The sequence below is a fragment of the Ammodytes marinus genome, assembly GCF_949987685.1.
Source record: "Ammodytes marinus genome assembly, chromosome: 9".
NCBI lineage: Eukaryota > Metazoa > Chordata > Actinopteri > Uranoscopiformes > Ammodytidae > Ammodytes > Ammodytes marinus.
This window is the reverse complement of record NC_137213.1, coordinates 9,528,061-9,550,393: the sequence shown is the minus strand read 5'-3', so window position 1 is coordinate 9,550,393 and position 22,333 is coordinate 9,528,061. Positions and strand designations below refer to the sequence as shown.

Below are 22,333 nucleotides of genomic sequence, written 5' to 3'. Positions count from 1 at the left end.
AATCAAATGTTGCTTGCATTGAGTATACGCTGCAAACCGCTCGCTGATGTATCATGAAGTGATACTCATTTCTCTCATTTCCAAACGTATGGTCACGACGGAGCTTGAACTAAATAGTAACGTGAAATGTCTGCATATAGATAGGCAGCGGTCATCGCCCGTATACTGACTTGTCCTGACTACTGTGGACCAGGGCTGCCTTCATTGGTAGCAAGTCAAGATGGACACCGCCGAGGAAGGTAGCTCATGTTAAAACTTCATTGCCCCAAGTGTTAGCGTTAACCGGTAAAGGCGCACATTTATGTCTGTACTGTGCTCTTACAAATTATAACTACCGTCAATAACAGTGAACGGTTCTTCATGTTCTTAAACTTTGACAACCAGTCACTATAATAAAGAGAAACCGCTAACGCTAGCCAATTACATTTTAGCTAACCGGCTACCTTGCACTAGCTCACGCCCGTTAGCCGTCAGCTGTAGTTAATATCAGCAACGTAAGGCGTCTCTTGCTTGCTTTAATGCACTTTACATCGATCACAAGTGGGATGTGGTGGTAGAAATCCTAATATTGCACGTCAAAGTCATTCGTTACTTGGCTTATTGTCTACTTTCCTTAAAAGCTAACGGTCATTTAACGCAGCAGCTATCATAACATAACATCACATCACACACTTTCTGGAACGTTATGATAATAACCAATACAAGCTAATATAACGTCACTTTAACAGACAGTCCAGCCGAGCAACCCGACCAAGCTAATTTTTAATACCTCACACTTGTATATCAAAGAGAACATTTCTAAGTTAGGAATAACTTCTTCAACATATTATTTAATCTTGTTTAAAAAAAATATCCCAGCACGTTTCTTCTTAGCGTTATTTATTCTGCGTGAAGTCAATGGTGGCCATTGTCTCGGTGTTTAGCTGTCACAACTGATTTTGTTTGTTTTTGTTATAAATAGAGCTTGATTTTGATATATGGAGTAAAGTTATCCAAATGTAGCCTACTCGAGGTATCCTGACTGACAGGCTTTATGCTTTTATTTGCATCCAGGGCTATTTATAGTCACTTTATTTAGGTCATGCAGTCAGTGACACATGTAATCCAAGGATTACAGTTGCATTGTGTATGACCTGTTTACTCACTGAAGACACGTGTCATATGCTATCCCACACCTTTGACTAATTTCAAAAGCCTAAAGCTAGTACTGAACGTGTTTGTGTTCTGCAGGAAGGGTGCACGCATTTTTCATATCTAAGGTGTGCCATGAGTGAAATGAAATACTGCAGGATTGGCATCTCATGCAATGGAAAGTTGTTTGCCTCTTTTCTATATCGATTATCTTGTTTACTCAATTTGTTTGTATATTGCATTGTTGGAGGGAGCCTTAGATAACATAGGAAAAAATAAAAAGTACATTTTCACCTACATGTAGCACTTTGTAGTTTGGTTCATTTAAAGCTAATGTACAGGCCTGATTCTTGCTGTTCTGAAATTGTAGCTTCATGGTTAAATTCACTTATTGGAAGTCACTTTGGATAACGTCAGCTACATGAAATGTAATGTAAAGGTCACCTATTTTTGCAAAATGCAATTTTTCATGGTTTTTAACATTATTATAGCTCCCTGTGTGACAAGATATTCCAAAACAATTAGAAAAATAACCCTCTCTCTTTTTCTCCACCTCTATCTTTCGGGAAAAACCGGTGTTCAAAAACCCCAGTCAGTGTTCTCCCCATATGACGTCACAAAGGGAGAAGCCCCATTACCAACCAAACTTACCTCCACCTGTGATAAGCACAATCCCTATCAGAGCAGGCATGGCTTTTTGGCAGGCACGGCTATTTTGAACCTGAAAATGATCATAATAGATATGTGACCTTTAAAAATGTCATGCGCCTATGTCTGTTATAGATAAAATGAATTTGATTAATGTTAACATGTGCCTACTTTGCAGGGGACATCTGTCGTGTGTGTCGGTCGGAGGGGAGCCATGACAAGCCGCTCTACCACCCCTGTGTCTGCACTGGCAGCATCAAGTTTATCCATCAGGAATGGTGTGTTCAATGACCAAGAGTTTTGATTTTCAAAAAACTTGTACGGTTCCATTATTTTCTCTTGTCTGTCCTCGTCTTAAACTGTACCTTTTAAGGCCAAAGGTAGGCTGCTATCTTCTTACAGTCATCTGTTTGCTTTTCACTGACGTTATTAGCTTTGTTTGAAATTTGGCCCCTGGGGAAGTCAAATATATAGCAGGGATTATAACAAACTAATTATTTTACAGAAAGGTGCCTGAATATAGTTCGTAAATAGTGACACACACCTGAGCAAAACTGTTAATGACTAAACTGAAAAGGAAAACGTTCTTGGGCTATGGAGTGCTCAGCTTTCAGTTTGGAAGAATCGTGGAACAGTTATGGGATTTTATTGCGGGTGGCCTAGACATGGATGGTTCAAGTGATGAGTTCAATGATGTCAAGTTTCCATAGGATAAACTCACCAGGTGTCCTTCTGTTTTCACAGCTTACTGCAGTGGTTGAAGCACAGCAGAAAGGAATACTGTGAATTATGCAAACACAGGTTTGCATTTACACCAAGTAAGTTTTATTTTTGTTCCCCATTAAGTTGGATCAGTGCATTAAAAATGTGTTTCTTTTTTTATTAGCTCATGTAAGTACCTATTTATGTCCATGTATATCCCCTCACTTCCTCATTCTCTCTTCTCTGCAGTCTACTCTCCAGACATGCCATCGCGCCTGCCTGTCCAGGACATCTTTGCAGGGCTGGTCACTAGTGTGGGGACAGCCATCAGATACTGGTTCCACTACACACTGGTGGCGTTTGCCTGGCTGGGCGTGGTGCCTCTCACAGCATGTACGTCACCTCATTACACTGTAAAAAAAGATTTTATCCACTGTTAGAATATCATTTCAGCATATCTGATGCATTCCCTGACTCCTATCCAGGTTTGGGGTGAACAAAGTTGAAGAGAAAATGAGTCTTAAGCAAATGTGTATATTTTAGAAGTACTGCAAACCCAAACATTGCTTAATCAAAGTTTACTTTGCTTCACCATCTTGTATTACCATTATTTGTCTGACAGTCACATATAAATACGACACCTCATTGCAGTGCATTTTGCGGTCTCTCTTTCATTCACTGCCAAAGTTCCTTGTAGCTACTTTAAATACAGTACATCAACTTAATCTGGGATGAGGTACTACTTATTAATTGATGTATGGTGTCAAGTATTCACACACAGAAGAAATGACTAAATTTTATTTTATTTCTGTTTTGCTTCTCTTTACAGGTCGTATCTACAAATGTTTATTTACCGGCTCTGTGAGCTCTCTCCTGACCCTGCCATTAGACATGCTTTCAACGTAAGTTTGAACGACTCTCTGGTCCCTCACACACTGTCCTGCTCCTGTGTATTTTCTGACTATTTGTTCTCCATATTTTGTACACTGGAGTTTCATGAAGATAGTCGTGATCTCAATGGTTAACAAATTGTGGTTAGTTATACATGAAAGTTCCTTGTTAGCTTAATGATGCGAATGGCTCTTATACAATACAGGATCAAACTCTTATATCTCATCTCTTTTCTCACAGACAAAACCTGCTGGCAGACTGCCTCCAGGGCTGCTTTGTGGTGACCTGCACCCTGTGCGCCTTCATCAGCCTGGTGTGGCTCAGAGAACAGATTGTGCACGGTGGCCCCCCCCAGTGGTTAGAGCAGAACCCACAGCCTCTGGTGCCCAACCAGCCAAACGCTCCTGCACCGGCCAATGAGGTGAGGTCGCTTTATGTTGCTGACTAGGATCTGCTTTGTACCTGCACACAGAGCCGGTCAAACAGTGTCCTACTCAAGAGTATTCCCATCACTTATGTCTTCTGAAATAGTTGGCATAATAACAGGTGTATTTATGCTAACGGTAAGCCAGTGGAGTTTTTGCTTACCTAAACCATTGATTCTAAGTTTGGTGTTTTTCCCCTTTTTTGATTAAGTGGGAAAAATAATGAATGCAAGTTGAACTTTCTCTACACTTTGCCAGGTTTCTGTGTTTCCTCACATCTTTTTTCTGCCTTCATGGTCGGAATCAACTTCAGGAAAGTTTTCTTTTCTGTTAGAGAAAGTGCTTGGCAAGCTAGCCCTGGTAGTTGTTTGTGTTTCACACATAACCAAATGAGTATGGCTGGCAGATTGTTTCAATCCTTTGGTGTTTTTTCTGGTAATCAGCAATGCAATTCCAGACTGAAATATCTTAGTTACAAGCTTCAAAGCAGTTGCTCATGAGTTCATTTCCGAAGTGTTAAGTTTAGGACTGCAGCCCCAGAAATTGTTAAGAAATGGTAATATGTATTTTTATTATTTCACGACTGTACAGGTTCCGGGCGCTAACATGGGTGCTAACGAGCAGGCCGCTGCAGAGGCTGCTCCGGACGCAGAGGCACCTGCCAACCCACATGAAGCTGGTAACCACGGAGACCAGGCCGAGCACGACCATGGAGAACCAGATGAAGACGGGGAGGAAGACGAAGAGGAGGAGGACGAAGATGAGGAAGGCAGGGAGGAAGATGCTGCTGACGCCAACAATGGAGGACAGGGTCAGTGTGAGCATGACCAGAGGCCAGCCTGACCTTGCACAAACCTCACATTCCTGGACTGGCACTTATCTTTTCTCGGTCAAAAGAAGTTATTGCATTATGATATGAAAGTTTTGATGATGATGAGTATGCTGAGATAGATTAATAGATCAACATGCACACTCAAGCTCCAAACATGGTTTAAAGATTTACTAGCAGATAGCTTTGTGTGGATCTGTGTTTTAACTCCTATACTAAGGAATGAATAGACCTACTGTAAACAATGGCAAGGAAAAGCAACCTACTTGGTAACACAGCCACTTACAGCATATGTTCACTGCACATTGTAGTTCTCAAGTGTTTCATTTGCTTCTTGTTGTCCTTTGCAGAGGATCTGAACTGGAACGCTCTGGAGTGGGACCGTGCAGCAGAGGAGCTGACCTGGGAAAGGGTGGGAATCTATTTCTTTTTTCTTACCTCTGTCTCTACCTCCATAAAGAGGCCGGATGTTGACAGAACTTGATATAAAAGTGTGAAAAGTGCCAACAAGGCAGCAGTTATTTGGCAGATGAATTTGGGCCTAAAATGGAAATATCCATCTTGCGCCAGCTTCTTGCTCTAAATTGTTGTTACTTCCAGGGATGCTGTTTGGAGCTGGGCTCAATACATATCCTCTGTGTTGTTTTAGTTGAAGCTTTGGTTGTTTTAGCAACCGGTGTAGTAAAGTAATAGTATTGGTATCATATACTGTAAGGATAATTTTGACTTTGTTTTCTGTTTCCTTTCCAGATGCTGGGTCTGGATGGCTCCCTGGTGTTCTTGGTAAGTGCACACACTCTCTTTCTACTCTTGAACCCTCAGTTTGATGTCTGTCTTAAAGGAAAATTCCCATATATTTCAACCTAGCGTATTAGGCATAGTAATGCAGCCATTGTTACTCCACAGATGCTATATTTGCACTTGCAAAGCCCCCATGTAGAGTTTAAAGGAAACAAGGATTTTTGTATTAGAACGCATTTGGTGCAATCTGCTCTGTCTCGGTTTTTAGTCTGACCAACTAAAAACAGGAAGTAGCACGTTGGAGGATCTACCTTGGCTTTGCGTCTTTCCAGTGGATCTACGTCATTTTTAGTCCTAGTTTTTGTGAATCTTTGCAACAGAGGTGGTGAGCGTAGAATTAGCATAACCCATAGAGTCGCAGTCACCACATTTATGGGAAATGTGCCAGGTTGAAAGACTACACACTGGAACTTCCTTTAAACCTCAGTATGTTAATATGATGCATGCAAAATGTCTATTGCGCATTAGCAAATTTTTTTTTTTTTACATTTTTAACATTGACATAGACCCTTATTGTGTGTCTTCTTCAGGAGCATGTGTTCTGGGTGGTATCTCTAAACACACTCTTCATCCTGGTCTTCGGTAAGTTAAACCTGTAGTGATGTACTGTACATGTACAGTTGTTTGGTGTACTATGAGAGGGGAGTTTCCTCTTTTTCAAGTAGGTAGTTCAGCATAATCCAGTGACATAAAACACAAACTGTATGTAGATTCATACAAACTATTAAACTAATGATGTTATACTTACCTGTGTATTTCTTCCCTAGCATTTTGCCCGTATCACATTGGCCATTTCACCGTGGTTGGACTGGGATATGAAGACCAAGTAAGTGCACAGTGATGCATGATGGGAACTCTTGTACAAAATGAATTACTTTTTTAATCAGTGATGAAACTTTTTTGATGATAATATATATATTTTTTGCAGGTGAAAGCTTCACACTTTGACGGCCTCATCACCACCATAGTGGGGTACATCCTCCTGGCTGGAGCTCTCATAGTCTGCCACGTATCCTCTTTATACAACAAATAGCTGTGTGTATGAAATTGAGTAATCAAGGCAGCAGCTATTGGCTATTTAGCTGTGTAGTGCCACAGGAACCCAATAGGTGAAGTCTGTGGTCTGTCTGCATGAAATGAAATGTGTTCCGAGAAGGACTCATTGTCGATGTATAAAATACCGTCTGAATGTTTGGTGCTGGTCCTTAACATTTCCTTCTTCAGGGGTTTGCTTCATTAGTAAGGTTCCAGCGATCCAGACGCCTTCTAGGTGTCTGCTACATTGTTGTCAAGGTGAATTAGAGATGAAAGTTTAGACTGTTTCCAAAGTGTATTTAGTTTTGATCATACCAGCAAAGCCTTTATTTGAAACCGTAATTAGGAAAGTTATAATTGCAGTTAAAGAAACACAATTATGAGAAACGGAAACTTAATTGCATTTGTATTTTTTATTTATTTTTTCGCTTGCAGGTGTCCTTACTGGTTGTCATGGAGATAGGCTTGTTCCCACTGATTTGTGGTTGGTGGCTTGACATTTGCTCACTGGTAAGACGAATCATGCAGCATACACCTCATTAATCCTGTTGATACAGTCACATACTGTACTGGCACTTTGTAATGACTCACCAGACAAACTGATTGGCTGTATTCATAAGGAGTACACCGATTTGATCAAGAAAGCGAACATTCAATTTTTGAAAAGAAATGTCAAAATATTATATTGGAACAATTCCTAAACACTGATTTTTTTAGTTTTTTTAAATTATTGGTAGAGAAGAAACAGACAATAAAGCATTGCCTTTGTTCCCTGCAGGAGATGTTCGATGCGACTTTGAAAGACAGAGAGACCAGTTTTGACTCGGCCCCCGGCACCACCATGTTCCTCCACTGGCTGGTGGGCATGGTCTACGTCTTCTACTTCGCCTCCTTCATCCTTCTGCTCAGAGAGGTGAGCAGGGGACTTCAGCAGTCAACCAATGGGACTCAAAAACCATAGAGAACTGAGCCGTGATTGGTTCAAAATACTTACTGTGTCATAAGAACCAGAGCACAGCCTCTTCTTAACTGAATTTTTGTAAAGTTTATCAAGCCCTAATGATAATATCTTTCATTTGGATTGATAAATATGCCACTCTTTTCACATGCTTACTATCATGCAACTAACTCCCCAAATGACATATTTAGAAGGATTTTGTGGATTTGGGTTTTACAGGGGCTTTAAGATTTCCATTGTGTTTGATTGCAGGTGCTGCGGCCCGGTGTATTGTGGTTCCTGAGGAACCTGAACGATCCAGACTTTAACCCGGTCCAAGAGATGATCCACTTGCCCATCTACAGACACCTGCGCAGATTTATTCTGTCTGTGGTCCGTCAAGTTTCCTCTTCCTCTATTCTTTAACAACACTAACCTTCCGTGGCATAACAGTGTCCGGATTGACTCTGATGCCAAATACATAGAAATAGGCTTTTGTCATATCAAGTCAAGGGCATGTAGAGGTTTATAGAAAATAATGTCCTGAAAGCGGAGTGAAACATGCACAAATCAGGGATTATTATAAATACATATATAAATATAATCATATTTCAATAGGGTAAGATCAATTAAAAAGTAAACACGAGATTTAATTGAGGTTACAGTTATCAGTGGATGGGATTACAATGCATATGGAAACCTTGTGTGTGACAGTATAAGGGATACTTTACCAAGTCTACACGTGTGCACATGTAAACAGGTGGTGTTTGGCTCCATAGTGCTGCTGATGCTCTGGCTCCCTATCCGAATCATTAAAGTGCTCTTCCCAACCTTCCTTCCCTACAACGTCATGCTTTACAGGTACACACACAACTATCATGAGTTATCTCTCAGTATCACAGAGCAGTATTTTACATGACTTGTTGGGCATAGCCAACAATAGGGAAGCGGCCTAGTGAAAATGAGCTGAATGTTTTATGTTACATTTATGTGATGTCCCCCCGTCTCCGTAGCGACGCCCCGGTCAGCGAGCTGTCGTTGGAGCTGCTGTTGCTTCAGGTGGTTCTGCCGGCGTTACTGGAGCAGGGACACACTCGCCAGTGGCTCAAAAGACTGGTGCACGCCTGGACCTTCACAACTGGATACATGCTGTAGGCCTAACACACACACACACACACACACAGACAGACAAACAGCCAGACAGAGGCATAGACACACACACACACACACACGCGCAAACTCCCACACACACCTACACCTGCACACTCACACTCTCACACACACTCTCACACACAGACAGACAAACAGCCAGACAGAGGCATAGACACACACACACACACACACACACACACACACACACACACACACACACACACACATACACACACACATACACACACACAGACATACACACACACACCTACACGCGCAAACTCCCACACACACCTACACCTGCACACTCACACTCTCACACACAGACAGACAGACAGACAGACACACAGACAGACAGACAGACACACATGGAATGACTTACTCACCAATGACTCCCCCACAGTGACCTTCACTCCTACCTGCTCGGGGACCACGAGGACGATGACGACCAGCCGAACAACAACGCTCCCGATCGGCACGACAACAACCGCTTTCCTGGCCTGGGGGAGGGGCTTCACGCCGCCCATCAGGCCATTCTGCAGCAGGGCGGGCCAATCGGCTTCCAGTCCTACCACCGGCCAATCAACTTCCCCCTCAAGGTGAATGACAGTCTTCATTGTATTCATATAATATACTCACATGACCCATTCCTGTTACAGCCCTGTCTTGCTTATAAGTTTTCCTGCACAATTGAATTGATTTCTTTTCTTTTGTGTGTTTATGTTTGTACAGATCATACTGCTGGTTGTCTTCATGTGTCTGACGCTGCTGATGGCTAGTCTGATCTGCCTCACACTGCCGGGTAAGTTTTGGCCAACGAGCAGCCATTCTTTACATTGTGCCTTCCCTCTTTCCTGCTCTCTGAGGGAGCTTGTACACATAACTAACAATCAGTACTCGAGTTCAGGGGGGATGAGGGCATGGCAAATAAAGATCGCAAAATCATCTCCCTTCTAAAATGGCCATCCCCCCTTTCCATCCCCTGTTATTTTATCAATGAATGGAGAAATATTACCACTATTTCAACATTTAGTTGTCATATACGCTGCCGGTACTCCACTCTGCACTCGAATCCGGCGCTTGCCAGGGCAGGGGAAATGTATTTAAATTTTTTCAGCCAATTCAAAAATGTGCATTTAATAAACCATTACCATTCCTAGCTTCTGATTGGATGGGCACGGCGAAAGCCCGCCTCCTAAATCACCCATCGCCTGCTTTCTTGTGGTCAACCGTCAATCACGTCCACAGAGCGCAGTCTCTCCTTTGCAAAGGCAGTTAGTAGGCTTCTCGGTGACTTTTCTCACACGTTAATTTGTTCTTTCGGATAGTAAATGCGGTGCGCATATTCACTTCCTACTTTATCCAAACCGACTTACACAACTTTTTGTGTAACGTATCGCTTCTTTAAGATTGATGTTGGTCTATAAAGCCCTAAGTAGTTTGTACATCTCTGACCTGCTGATCCCTTATGAACCAGTCAGAGCTCTCAGGTAGTCTGGGACTGGGCTATTGAAAGTCCCCAGAGTAAGGACTAGACAGGGAGAGGCAGCCTTCAGTTTTAATGCACCCAATCTCTGGAATAAACTTCCAGGGGACTTGAGGTCTGCTTGAACACTTGGCTCTTTTAAATCAGGTCTCAAGACCTTTCTATTTCCGTTTTAACCTGTATTTTTTTTTATGTTTTAATTATGTTTTTCACTCGCTTTTTTAATGTGTGCTCTATACTTGATGTATTTTGTTCTTGCTTCTGTAAAGCACCTTGAATGGCCTTGTGCTGCTGCAACATCGGGGTCACTGTCTCTTCCCCTCAGCAAGCGCTCCCCCAAAGCCTTCTCTTCTATCGGCTCAGGCTACCTACTATAAATATGTTTTCAGGTTGATGCAAGGGGCGAATTAAAAAAAAATAAACTAAAGGCCAAGGGTGATGTTTATAAAAACGTTTTGTTTTAATTAATAAAACATTTGGAAACAAAACAGCAAGAATTAAATCTCTCACACAGGAAAAATCAAAGTCGATTGCATATTGCGTTCTACAGGTTTTATTTTTTAAATTTCTTTTACATAAATTAGATTTTTCCCTCTTGCAATTTTACTATTTATTTCTGGAACATTCCTTAATATCAGTGTTTCTGACAAGTGGATTTTTAAATGAGAGATACTGTCATCATCATTATCTATTATTTCCTAAGAAGATTTGAAAATAAAATATTTCTCCTTTTCATAGAAGGTGGCAGATGGTTGTTATACTGTGGAAAGCTAAGCAGTGCTATAATGGTAAACCCCCCATACAACATTGATGTGTCTAAACCTTACATACAGTAACTCTGGCATAAAGCAAGCGCAAAGATCTTGCAAGGGCAAAAAAAATTCTGCTTGCGTCACGTGCTCGCATCTTGGGTAGCCTATCTTTGCCAACCTATTACGCCTATTTGTATCAGCACAACACCTGAATGGAGATGCTGTTGAATCTTTGCATCTTCACTCTAAAGATTCAAAATATTACAATGCTTTACTGATTTGCAGTGTTGGGAATAACAGCGTTTAAAATAACGGCGTTTGGTAACACCGTTCTTTTTTCAGTAACGGGGTAATCTAACAAATTACTTTTTCCGTCGTTACAACGTCGTTATCGTTACTGAACGTTAAATGCGGTGCGTTACTATGAATTGATTGAATAAACTGTGTAATCCGAACGCACCCCTGGCTCCATACTACACAAACTGCTAGTGAGGAGACCGGTGTGTTTTAAGTTGTGTTTTATTCAGTGTGGATGACATTATAACTGTCAGTTAGCACCGTCATGTCAGTCAGCCGGAGCGCCTGTTTAGTGAAGTTTCTTTTTCTTTCTCTCTCTGTTGTGTGAACGTGCATGTTGCCGCAGTAACCACCTATCAATCCACGGTTGAAACGTGCTCTCCCTGAGTTTGTTTGCATTGCCCTTGTGAGTAAGTGCATGGAGTTTCCCGATCTCTATAAATTATAATTTATGCACGTTATTAAACGGACGCGATTCGCCGGTTGCAACAGCTGTTTAGCGTGTCATCACGAGCCGAATATTGCTATTGTTCTTTTCCTGGGATCTGTATGCTGCTGTGCATAAAGAAGGCAATAAACATAGGATAAATCCTTACTCCTCCTCTCATCGTCTCATGCTTTTTTTTTTTACAGTAGGCTAACGCAAATAGTTACTTTCCCTGGTAACTAGTTACTTCTATTATAAAGTAATTCAGTTACTAACTCAGTTACTTTTTGGAACGAAGTAGTGAGTAACTATAACTAATTACTTTTTTAAAGTAACGTTCCCAACACTGCTGATTGTAATATGATAATAAGGGAGTACTGCCCCCCCCCCCATTTCAAGCACTGAATATAATATAATAATTATCTCTATATGTGCTTAAACAATAATCACAAGGGTACACCGTTGGTCTCCCACCATGCACTGTCATCAGCACAAATGATCTGTACTGAGTACTGCTAACAATGTCTGATGGACAAGGTGTAGCATTAAAGGCATTTTAAGCGATATAATCCGGATTTTTTGTTGTTGTCAAATCATCAGCTAATATCTACTCAACATCCCCGCTACCTGTCATGTGTGTGCGCGCTGGTGTTAACACATAGCCGCACATCCGCTAACGGCAATCTATAAAGCCTGGCTCAGAGCCAGCAGCCGCCAAGAGCGTGGTGGATAAATATTTCCGCGGTTAGTATAAACATAAACAAACGTTCGCCAGACATTCGCTGGAGATCGCTTAGTTTGCCTTTTAATAAGTGTTGACCCCACTCCATTTCAGACATGTGACCCAGATCATGGAATGTTTCATACATGTCGTTATGCTTTTTCTATTTTGTGTAATATCATTATTTTCTTTACGACCCTGTTCCAAATAAATTTCAATCAAATCAAATTCTCCCCTGTCCTCCTCCTCTTGCCCTGTGTCAGTGTGTGCGGGTCGCTGCCTCATGTCTTTCTGGATGGGCAGTGCCATGGTTCATGAGCTGTACACAGCAGCCAGCGGCCTTTACATCTGCTGGCTGTCCATCAGAGCTGCCACCGTGGTGCTCTCCTGGATCCCATACGGACGCACCATGATCCTGGTCAAAGTCCAAGAGTGGACACTCACGGTAATGTGCATGTGTCTCTAGGCCTTCCCAGCCTGTGGCATATTATACAAGGGTACCCACGGGGTCTTAGAAGCATTGAATTTAATATTCTCTAACTAAGGCCCTTATTCAAAGTATTGCATTTTTTCTGCAAAGTATTGAACGTCCTTTACAAAGATCTTCAATTTTTTGAACTCTTCAAACTTTTAAATACTTGGGGAGGGGTCGCTATGTGACTACCAAGCACTTTCTGATTTAGTTTTTAAGAGTCTACGCACACCTCACAAAGCTATTGTTTCAGTATATCAATGTGAGTATATTAATGTAAGTTTACAGTGCATGTTTTTTCTTAAAAAAAAATACTTTTAAAACAAATTTCCATTATATCCTTCCTACTTTTGCCAGTATGGCTGTGACGTTGGCATTCAAATTTCACTTTAGGTGGCATTAACACTTATTGAAAATGTAACTTTGAGCTTCCTGGTGGTACCCTGATTATAGTGCAATTCTGTGTCGCATTGGAGTTGCAATGGCTCATGTATGTATGTGTGTGGTGTGTGTGGATGTGATGCAGATCCTAAAGACCATAGTGGTGGCTGTGCTGTTAGCGGGAGTGATTCCTCTGCTGCTCGGTCTACTGTTTGAGCTGGTAGTTGTCGCTCCTCTCAGAGTCCCACTGGACCAGACGCCTCTCTTCTACCCCTGGCAGGTAGGAACATGCACTTTGTACTGTGTGTGTGTGTGTGTGTGTGTGTGTGTGTGTGTGTGTGTGTGTGTGTGTGTGTGTGTGTGAATATGAATAATGAAATAAGTCACACAATTTCATTGTTTCCATCTGAGATATCAAAGGTTATTTATTAAGGAATGAGACTGTTCAGGTGTGCACATATGTTGTCAGTAGGGTATCAACCGTCGATACCTACTTTAGTTCATTTGTGTAAAAGTATTGTTCTTTTTGTGTGTGTGTGTGTGTGTGTGTGTGTGTGTGTGTGTGTGTGTGTGTGTGTGTGTGTGTGTGTGTGTGTGTGTGTGTGTGTGTGTGTGTGTGTGTGTGTGTGTGTGTGTGTGTGTGTGTGTGTGTGTGTGTGTGTGTGTGTGTGTGTGTGTGTGTGTGTCAGGACTGGGCCCTGGGTGTGCTCCATGCTAAAATCATCGCTGCCATCACACTCATGGGACCTCAGTGGTGGCTGAAAACAGTCATCGAGCAGGTCAGTCCCACATGCTTCTAGCTTCATTCAAGTCAAATATTAAAGATTAGCGAACATACATGTCCATCTTTAAAGGTCTTTTATATCTAAAATACATGTTGTCCTGTTTTGTCTCTCTCTCTGTCATGTAGGTGTATGCTAACGGTATCCGAAACATTGACCTGCTTTTCATCGTGCGAGGGTTGGCTGCCCCCGTCACCTGTGTCCTGCTGCTGTCTCTCAGCGTGCCCTACACTATCTCTAAAGGCATTACCCCACTGCTGGGTGAGTCTCTGTCTTTGATTATGTGTATAAGGTTGATCATGAGGTAACCTAACAAGCAATAGTCTCAATGTGGTGGAGGAGAATTCCCTTTATGAAGTCATAAGGGGGAGAGAAATCTACTGGGGTTTTTGAAACACAGGTTTTCAGAAAGGTGGATCTCATTTAACTTCCATAATTATGTGATTTAATAATTGATTTTCAATAATGAATAATAAGTTGGAATAAGCAACAGGATTTTGCTTCACTTTTGAACAACGTTAATAAACTGGAAAAACCCTGCACACGGATGTGTCAGAAAGCACAACTCAATGCATGCTTCATTTTAGTGTTGTCTTGGTTACTGACTAAATGAGAAAGTTCAGGCACAGACAAGCTCATACATAATCAGGCCACAGCACAAGCACATCCTTACTGAATTGGACACAGGGCTCATTTGAGAACTGCTTTTTACGCAAAGTCTGTATTTTTGATGTTGACTCAGACGCTTGTAAGAAAACAACAAGTAATTAAGAACTCCCAGCCCTTGTGGGAATCAGGATATTAGCTACTGTGCAAACCAAGTGCAATTGATCTGCTCTGCACTCTTGATAGAAATGGAATATACTATTTTAACCCATTGATGACGCTGCTGCGCGACGCTACATTGTATCTCCTGCCTGATGCTGCGTAGCGCAGCATTGTTACTTTACCTAATTTTCATGGCGTGCGCAGCATAGAATGCACTGTCATTGGTTCAAATACACATGAGGTGGATTTTGTTGATTTTTTTAAGACCACGTGACCACCTAAAAATTGTGTGGTTTGCCGAAAATCACGTCAATAAAAAAATTAATAAAAAAATTAAATACGCCGGCTGTGTCGGCGAGAGTGTATTACAGAACAGTTAGTGGCGTTTCTCCCCCATCTAATTTTGACGATTTTTAGAAAAAAAATAAGCGCTAAGGGAGTATGTTTAAATACAACCTGTGCACCTTAACTTTTAAATGTATTTTATTTCATGTTTCTATGTGCTACACAGGCTTAGATATTAAGGTTTTGGTAGACTTGACAATTCGTACTATTTTTTCAGAAACCCCTCAGGCATTAAAGGCCTACTTCACCGGTTTGAATATGAAGGTGTATTGAATTCTGAGATCCTATGTAGTATAAATGTGCAAAAAAAATTGAAATTGGTTCATCCTAGCCTGAGAAAAGGCAGAAAGAGTGTTTTTTTAACCCTATATTAATCTTACTGTGACATCACAGTAAGATAAATATAGGGTTAAAAAAAAACCTTACTTTGTAAATATTACTGTGATTTCTCCTACTGTGACATCACAGTAATATTTACAAAGTAATTTTTTTTTAACCCTATATTTATCTTACTGTGATGTCACAGTAAGATTAATATAGGGTTAAAAAAAACACTCTTTCTGCCTTTTCTCAGGCTAGGATGAACCAATTTTATTTTCTTTTGCACATTTATACTACATGGGATCTCAGAATTCAATACACCTTCATATTCCCACCGGTGAAGTAGGCCTTTAAGGACATGCATCCTAGATTGCCATAGTCATCAATGGGTTAATTAGTGTGTAATCGCTTGAAAATAATTATTTTTTTTTTTCTTAGAATTAGACTTTTATATATCTACATGGATGCAGCCATGCTGCACCGCCGTGTTTCTACAGTAGCACAGCATGGGCAAACTTAACAGCCATATGTGTTTTTATATATAATGGGTGTGAAGACAAAGAAGAAACACTATAGAATAAAAAAAAAAAAAATACATCTTCACTTCATCACTTGATATCGTGGAAAGACTTGAGGCAGTTGTGCACGATGCCATCTTTAGTTAATAGCTTTGTGTCCTTGAAGACCACCGAAGCTTCTGTTATAATGCGAACGGGAGGGGTTACAAAGGTGGTGACGCAATCTAAAACTTTCACCACTTGATGTCACTAAATATTCCGTTATTACACACTGCACCTGTTAAGAGGAGATTATGTTCTAATGTGTACTCTCTCTTTCTTCTTCTGTCTTTTTTTCCCAGGTGTGCAGCCGGAGATGCAGACGCTGGTGGACCGGAGGATCTATCCCTTCCTGCTGATGGTGGTCTCGCTGTTAGCCATCCTGTCCTTCCAGATCCGACAGTTCAAACGCCTTTACGAACACATCAAGAACGACAAGTCAGTACAGCCACTCACACACTGTGCAATTATGCTCTGTGCTATTTCAGAGACATTTCAGTCAGTGGTCAGCAGCAGGCTCTGACATAAGGCAAATAATTGTATTCTGACCCCAATATATTGCATTATAAGGGTAGTCAGTATTTTCTGTCAAAATCGCCTAGTAGTAGAGTCTAAAGTTGAAGAATAACCTAGGATCAGGATTAATAAAGGTATCAGTCTGAACAGTGTTTTTTCCATTTTTAAATAATTCATTGATTGGTTGGCTGCAGGGTAAAATGTTTGAAAAAGTAGACGGTAAAAATACAGTCAAAGCAGGGAATGGGTCAAATCGCTGGATTTGGGAAATTCTGAGTTTTCAGTTTTGGTGCTTTTTATTAGACGGTGAATGTACGGATGATCATCTAGACTTGAAGTATCTTCCGTCTCAGATAGAAATCGCTTTGTTTCTGTGATGAGAATTTGCCATAAAAATGTATCATATGAACAGCATCACTTTCCCGTTTTCTTACTGAGGAAATGTTTCTTTTAAACTTTGGAAGTGTTTATATTGTTTCTGTAGCCCAGCTATAGTGGGCCGGTTTCATGATACAGGGAAGAGATAAGGATCGTTGGACATCGTTGGCCAAGCAATATAAGGAGAGAGACCTACCTCACTTCTTTATGGGATTTTGAAAGAAAGAAGAAAGTTATTTAACGAGCTTGATTTAAATCCAAAGGAGTTCATTGAGCAATGAGTTGTATTGCACTGGTTGACTCCAGGCCTGATACCACACAGTATGACACTTTGTTGATGTTGTTATGTGAAATAAGATCTGGCGTCAACACACAGTGTTTTATTTTGAAAATTAACCAGATGTTTGAATGTGGTTTTCGATGTCTGACTTCCTGTCTCGCTGGTTGTGTTCTTTGTTAAATTGATGCTCCGGCATCCGGCAAAAATAGAAGCCTTGTGTATCGGCTCCGGAGTAGAGATGAAGTAGATCTGTACCATAGAATGTGTATAAAAGTATATAATATACTTTTATACACATTCTACGGTGGAAGCACACACATTGACTAGAGAAAAAGCGTTGTGCTCTGACTTTAATGAATCGCAATTAATGCAATAACGCTAACAGCCCTGTATGTTTTAAAAATAATACTTGAGCGTGATAAATAGACACTCTTAACAAAAATGTCAACCTTCAGCCAGCAAAGAGTTGTATGTATGTGTGAATTTATTCATTAAGAAATGTAACATTTTGCCTCTGCTTCTCTTGCAGATACCTGGTCGGACAGCGACTGGTGAACTATGAACGTAAGACGGGCCGGAGCACGTCCACCACCACACACAGCCCCTCTTCATAAAGCCCTGACTCTGCTGTGAGCTGACTCACTCTGCCCCAGCGCTATAGAGAGAGAGCTATAACATCTGCTCCTGTGGTGAAAGCTTTTTGTTTCCTCAGTGCTTTGCTGTCAAATGCCAACTTCAGAACACAGCCTGTACACTTTTTGAGTTTGCCCCTTTGATTCACCAAACCACAACTACTACTGCCCGTCAGACATATAGACGTTGAAAAGTTGAAGACTAAATAGCCTCAAAAAACTCTTCACTGAAAAAAGTCAGCATCGTGTTAAATGTGTCCGTTTTCTGACATGTTAAGTTGTAATTTCATGGAATTAAAACATGTTTGAGTTGTAGTTGGGTCAGTTGAGCAGAGACATTACCTCAGACTGGGTTTCCCTTTGAGTTTTCTGTTGTGAAATATTGTTAAGGTCACCCTGAGTGTCTGTTAATGGCACATTTTTTACATTTCAGAGCTGTGAAAGACGAGAACTGTTCCAGTTGTTGACTCGTCTCAAATGACACCCCTTATCATTCTAAGGGTGTCAGTGATAAGGAGGGACATACATGATGTAGCAATTTGATTGTTTTAATTTTTTTTAAATCTTCCTTATTTTAGATGTGTTTTCCTAATTTCTTTATTGTTTCATTTCTGAAGTGAGCGTTAGATCGCCTGTGAGGATTCCTTTCAAGTAAAGATGTCAAGAGAAAAAAAAAGAAAATATAATTTTAGCCTATCTAAATTTCTTAAGACATTCGCTTGTCAATTTTAGTAGAAGGTTTGGGTTGTGTATTACCTTCCTGAAAAATGAGCCTTCAGGAAAGGGGAAGTTATTAGCATGAAACAACTTCACCCAGTGCACAAAAAAAGTGAAGTTTAACTAATAATAATAACTGGAAAAACCACGTCATAACCTTACAGAATGCGCCTGTGTCACATCCTGACACTGACACTGTTTTTATAGAAATACTCTCGTTGGAATAAACAGAGCAACATGAGCTACTGTAGCTGGCCATTAGTTGCTTGCAGTGCGAAACGAGTAAAAAAACTTGACTACTTGATACCGGACCAGTCTGGAAAACTAGAAGTATCTCATCTCACTCGAGGCAATATAACAGATTACAAACTGTGTGATAAATGAAGTCAATTGGTTTGCACAGGTGGAAAGCTGCCTTGTTTTTGTTTTGTTCATTTCATTTACAAAAAACTTTTTTTTCCCTCTTTATTTATGTATTGAGATTTATTCACCAGATCGAAGCCACCTGCTGAGCTGAAGCTCACAGATCATGACACATTTAATCTTCAAATAAGATTTTACATTCTATTTAAAGTGTCACAGTTGCCTACCTAGATGTAGAAAAGTACAATTTAACAAAAATAACACAATACACTTCCAAATAACAACTGAATGATTATTTATGTAGCATTGGTTGGATTAGCTTAATTGGATGCGTCCCACTTATTTTGAATTGCAAAACATTCCTTCCATTTCAATGGTGCGACCTTTTTCAGTACAGGGTTGAAACTAGCTTCTTTATTTTTTACAAAAAAACTTAGTAAAATAATCACAAATAGCTGTTACAACACAGTCCTGCGTCTTTTCCCTAAAGACTCAAATACAATTTCATCAAAGTTGTATTCTTTTGATGTCAGTGGAGGTGGTCTTTGCTTCGCCTCCTCTTAAATACACTTCTCAGATATTTACCAACCTGCAAGAAATAAAGGATATTAAAGGGATACTGCAGTGATTTAGGATTGTACCGTACTAAAGAAAGTGGTCAAAATCCAAGCAGCACAGGCTGAGATATCTTGTACACAGTATTGGTGAAAGGTCCTTAAAAATACTGCTTCCTACATGTCCCATAATGCAGCTGGAGGACACCTCGAGTTTGTAATGTAGAGCGACGACATCACTCTGACCTCTTTAGACTTGAGGAAGCTCCTTCATAGCCGCAGTAGACATAAGACAATTGTGAGCTTCCCTTGTAAAATTAGCAGAATGCCCTTGTCCATTTTTCAAGCAAGGTTGTAGTAAAACTTTTTTTTCCTCAATGGCACGAGTTGGCATGTACATCGACTTTACATATCTTCATCCTGACATGGATCCTTGCCTTCAGCCGTTTAGATACATTGGTGTTTCTTCACATAATAGACATAGCTTGATGTCTGAAACTTGTCCCACGTTGGTCACAGCAGCTTAGTTTTCTTTAAAAATCTAAAATAAAATTCATCTCTTCAGTTACCATAGCCTCTCAGAATATTCAGTATCACTGTGTAGTATGTACAAGCAATGTCCACCAGTGTAATGTTTGTTGGATGGCACACTTTAATTCTTAAACTGTCTTTCTTTTGTTCGTTGACACACAACTAGTCACATTCACTTTGATCTACATATCTCTTCAATAATGGTCAAGTTCAGTTTTGCCTTTTGTTTTCGACTTTCTCAAACAAAGTAGGATGTTAATTCACCTTGGCAGTTGAGCTAGGTACACTATGGTACCTGCTGCTGTCTAGGCGGCTACGCTGCTCGCTCTGCTAAGCTGATAGCATGACGTGGTTTGTTTGTGTTGGCTGTTCACTTCCCTCTCTCAATCTCACTTAACGGATTAGATGTCTCCTCTATAGTAAGTCTAAAGATGGACTGACTATATACAATGTAACCCTTACAAATGACAGCTTCAATTTGAAAGCAATAAAAAAAACTAGCTTAGTTTTAGCAGCAACAGCCTGCCCTGACGTGGTCTTGTATACATAGCTTAATGCTAATTATAATGTATGTTAGCAGACTTTATCTCTGTCCAACTGACATTACTAAGACAGCAAAGCCTTTTGTTGTTTGCCCGTTGCTCTCATTCCCAGGCTTTGAAGCATCTGACTGAAGAGAATAAGTAGAAATTGAATGTTTAACCTGTAATTACCACTTCTTTCCACAGTGGCCGCTGTTGAGCACGAATCATATAACCTCGCTTTAAAACAGGGCTCTCTTTCACACTGGTGATAGGAAAAATTAAAGTTCAGGGTGTTATGTTTTCAGTCAACTGAAGCTATAGTCAGCAGAGTATAACAATCTCAATTACATGATTGTATTCAAATCACAACACTCACTACAGGCGTGCTTTAAAATCATACAATTATTATAATCATAATCATTTAACATCATACTAAACAAGAATGTGTAGTAGGACGAGGTGGGTAAATCGTATTGTACAATCTGAGAGTTGACAGGCTCAATCTTAACAGCTAGGAGGTTCGCTTAGCTTAGTTTAGCTTAGCATCACGACTAGAAAGGAAGGGGCGAGGGGAGCCGCTTGCTTTGCTCTGTCAATATGTAACAAAAGTGTATTTTACAAATTGTCAAACTATTGATTTAAAGCTCCCATATTATACACTTTTCGGTTCTATTATACACCATATTATATGGTCTTAGTGGTCCCTAATACGTTTTTCTTTAATTGTTTGCTGAAAAAAACTTTCAGATAATTTATTGTATTATGCTGATGTTCAGCTAATCTCACAATGGCCTATTTTTTAAAAAGAGCTGCAGCTCCCCTCGTAAATATACAATCTTTGAGCGCCCCCTGTCCGGAAGCGAAGACAGATACGCCTCGCCCTCTGTCTGTCAGGGCCGTGGACCAATAAGAAATAGGGGTGTGGGCTGCACAGTGGAAGCTTCTGGCTTTCCGGTTTTTGAGGTCAGAAACGAGGAGAATTCTGACTGGAGTATATTGGGGGGGAGGGGTGGGGGTTTCAGAAAGGGGGAGAATGAGAAAAGGAGAGATTGTTATTTTTTTTATATTTTGGCAGTCTCTAGGCACACCGTGGACCCATGGATATGTTAGAACACATTTAAAAAGTGCATTTAGCATAATATGTGACCTTTAAGGTTCCAAACATTTCAGTTCCCACAACCAGGTATACTCCCATTGTCACTTTTTGTATGGGTTTTGAAGTCTTTCTCTCTCCTCTGCTCCGCTACCCAAATGTCACATTCTTTGTTTTCTAAGCAACTTTAAGTTAGGAGTCATATATTACTAGACCAACTACAGAAAAAAAACCTGGTGAATTACGAGGATGTTACGACTGCTCAAAAACAAGACTGATGTTAATATATTATTCACAATGATAGGAACATGCCCTAGTCGTTCTTTAAGTTTATAAAATAATGTCTTGCTGCCAATGAAAACTGGATATTTGAGATGTTTATAGTTCTTTTTTATTTGTTGAAAAATGATGAAGTAGAAATTAATCTTTTTGTATGCAAATGATTTAATGTGTTGCACTTTATACCACAGTTTGCAATCATTTCAGAATCCATGGTAACACCGGGGTTAGTGGGTTTCACCGAGACTGACCAGATGTCCACATTTCACTGTGTGGTGACTCTGCACAATGGGTGTTCACTTAAACGATGTCATTTTACGTTTTGCATTTCTGTGAAAAGGTGTTCCACTCGGAGTTTGGTAAATATAAACTGCTTTTCTATGGATATGGATTGTGAATTACATTAACAGCTGTAGTGCTGCTGTGTGGAATGCTCACATTATATGTATGATGATGCTATAAAGTGACCTTTTTTTAGTGACCTTTTAACCCGAGCTGGACACTGCAACATTTTGGTCGTTAATTTCAATTTCTAGAAGCAAATGATTTCTATTTTTATATGTGCAAAAAAAGGAAGTGGCATGCACTGTAAGATAACGTTCTATA

The 22,333-nt window shown here is 40.4% G+C and overlaps 1 protein-coding gene across 1 annotated transcript; it reads left to right on the top strand.

Annotated features, from left to right (window-relative positions):
* The first annotated feature begins 25 nt into the window (after positions 1 to 25).
* On the top strand, positions 26 to 22,333 carry LOC307255104 (E3 ubiquitin-protein ligase MARCHF6-like). Its single transcript, XM_080033722.1, has 26 exons — positions 26 to 239; positions 1,958 to 2,057; positions 2,524 to 2,597; positions 2,731 to 2,874; positions 3,311 to 3,383; positions 3,613 to 3,793; positions 4,389 to 4,608; positions 4,977 to 5,038; positions 5,377 to 5,409; positions 5,958 to 6,009; positions 6,195 to 6,253; positions 6,356 to 6,436; positions 6,652 to 6,720; positions 6,898 to 6,972; positions 7,241 to 7,375; positions 7,673 to 7,792; positions 8,160 to 8,260; positions 8,413 to 8,550; positions 8,955 to 9,150; positions 9,284 to 9,353; positions 12,498 to 12,679; positions 13,233 to 13,367; positions 13,777 to 13,866; positions 13,998 to 14,130; positions 16,163 to 16,298; positions 17,564 to 22,333. The coding sequence occupies exons 1-26, from the start codon at positions 221 to 223 to the stop codon at positions 17,646 to 17,648; spliced, it is 2,763 nt and encodes a 920-aa protein (XP_079889848.1). The 5' UTR covers positions 26 to 220; the 3' UTR covers positions 17,649 to 22,333.

What these genes read in the sequence shown, in the direction of transcription:
- LOC307255104 (XM_080033722.1), top strand. An exon ending in GCAGATTTATTCTGTCTGTG is followed by an intron (nt 7,793 to 8,159) that starts GTCCGTCAAGTT and finishes ACATGTAAACAG; the next exon opens with GTGGTGTTTGGCTCCATAGT. An exon ending in TGAAAACAGTCATCGAGCAG is followed by an intron (nt 13,867 to 13,997) that starts GTCAGTCCCACA and finishes TCTGTCATGTAG; the next exon opens with GTGTATGCTAACGGTATCCG.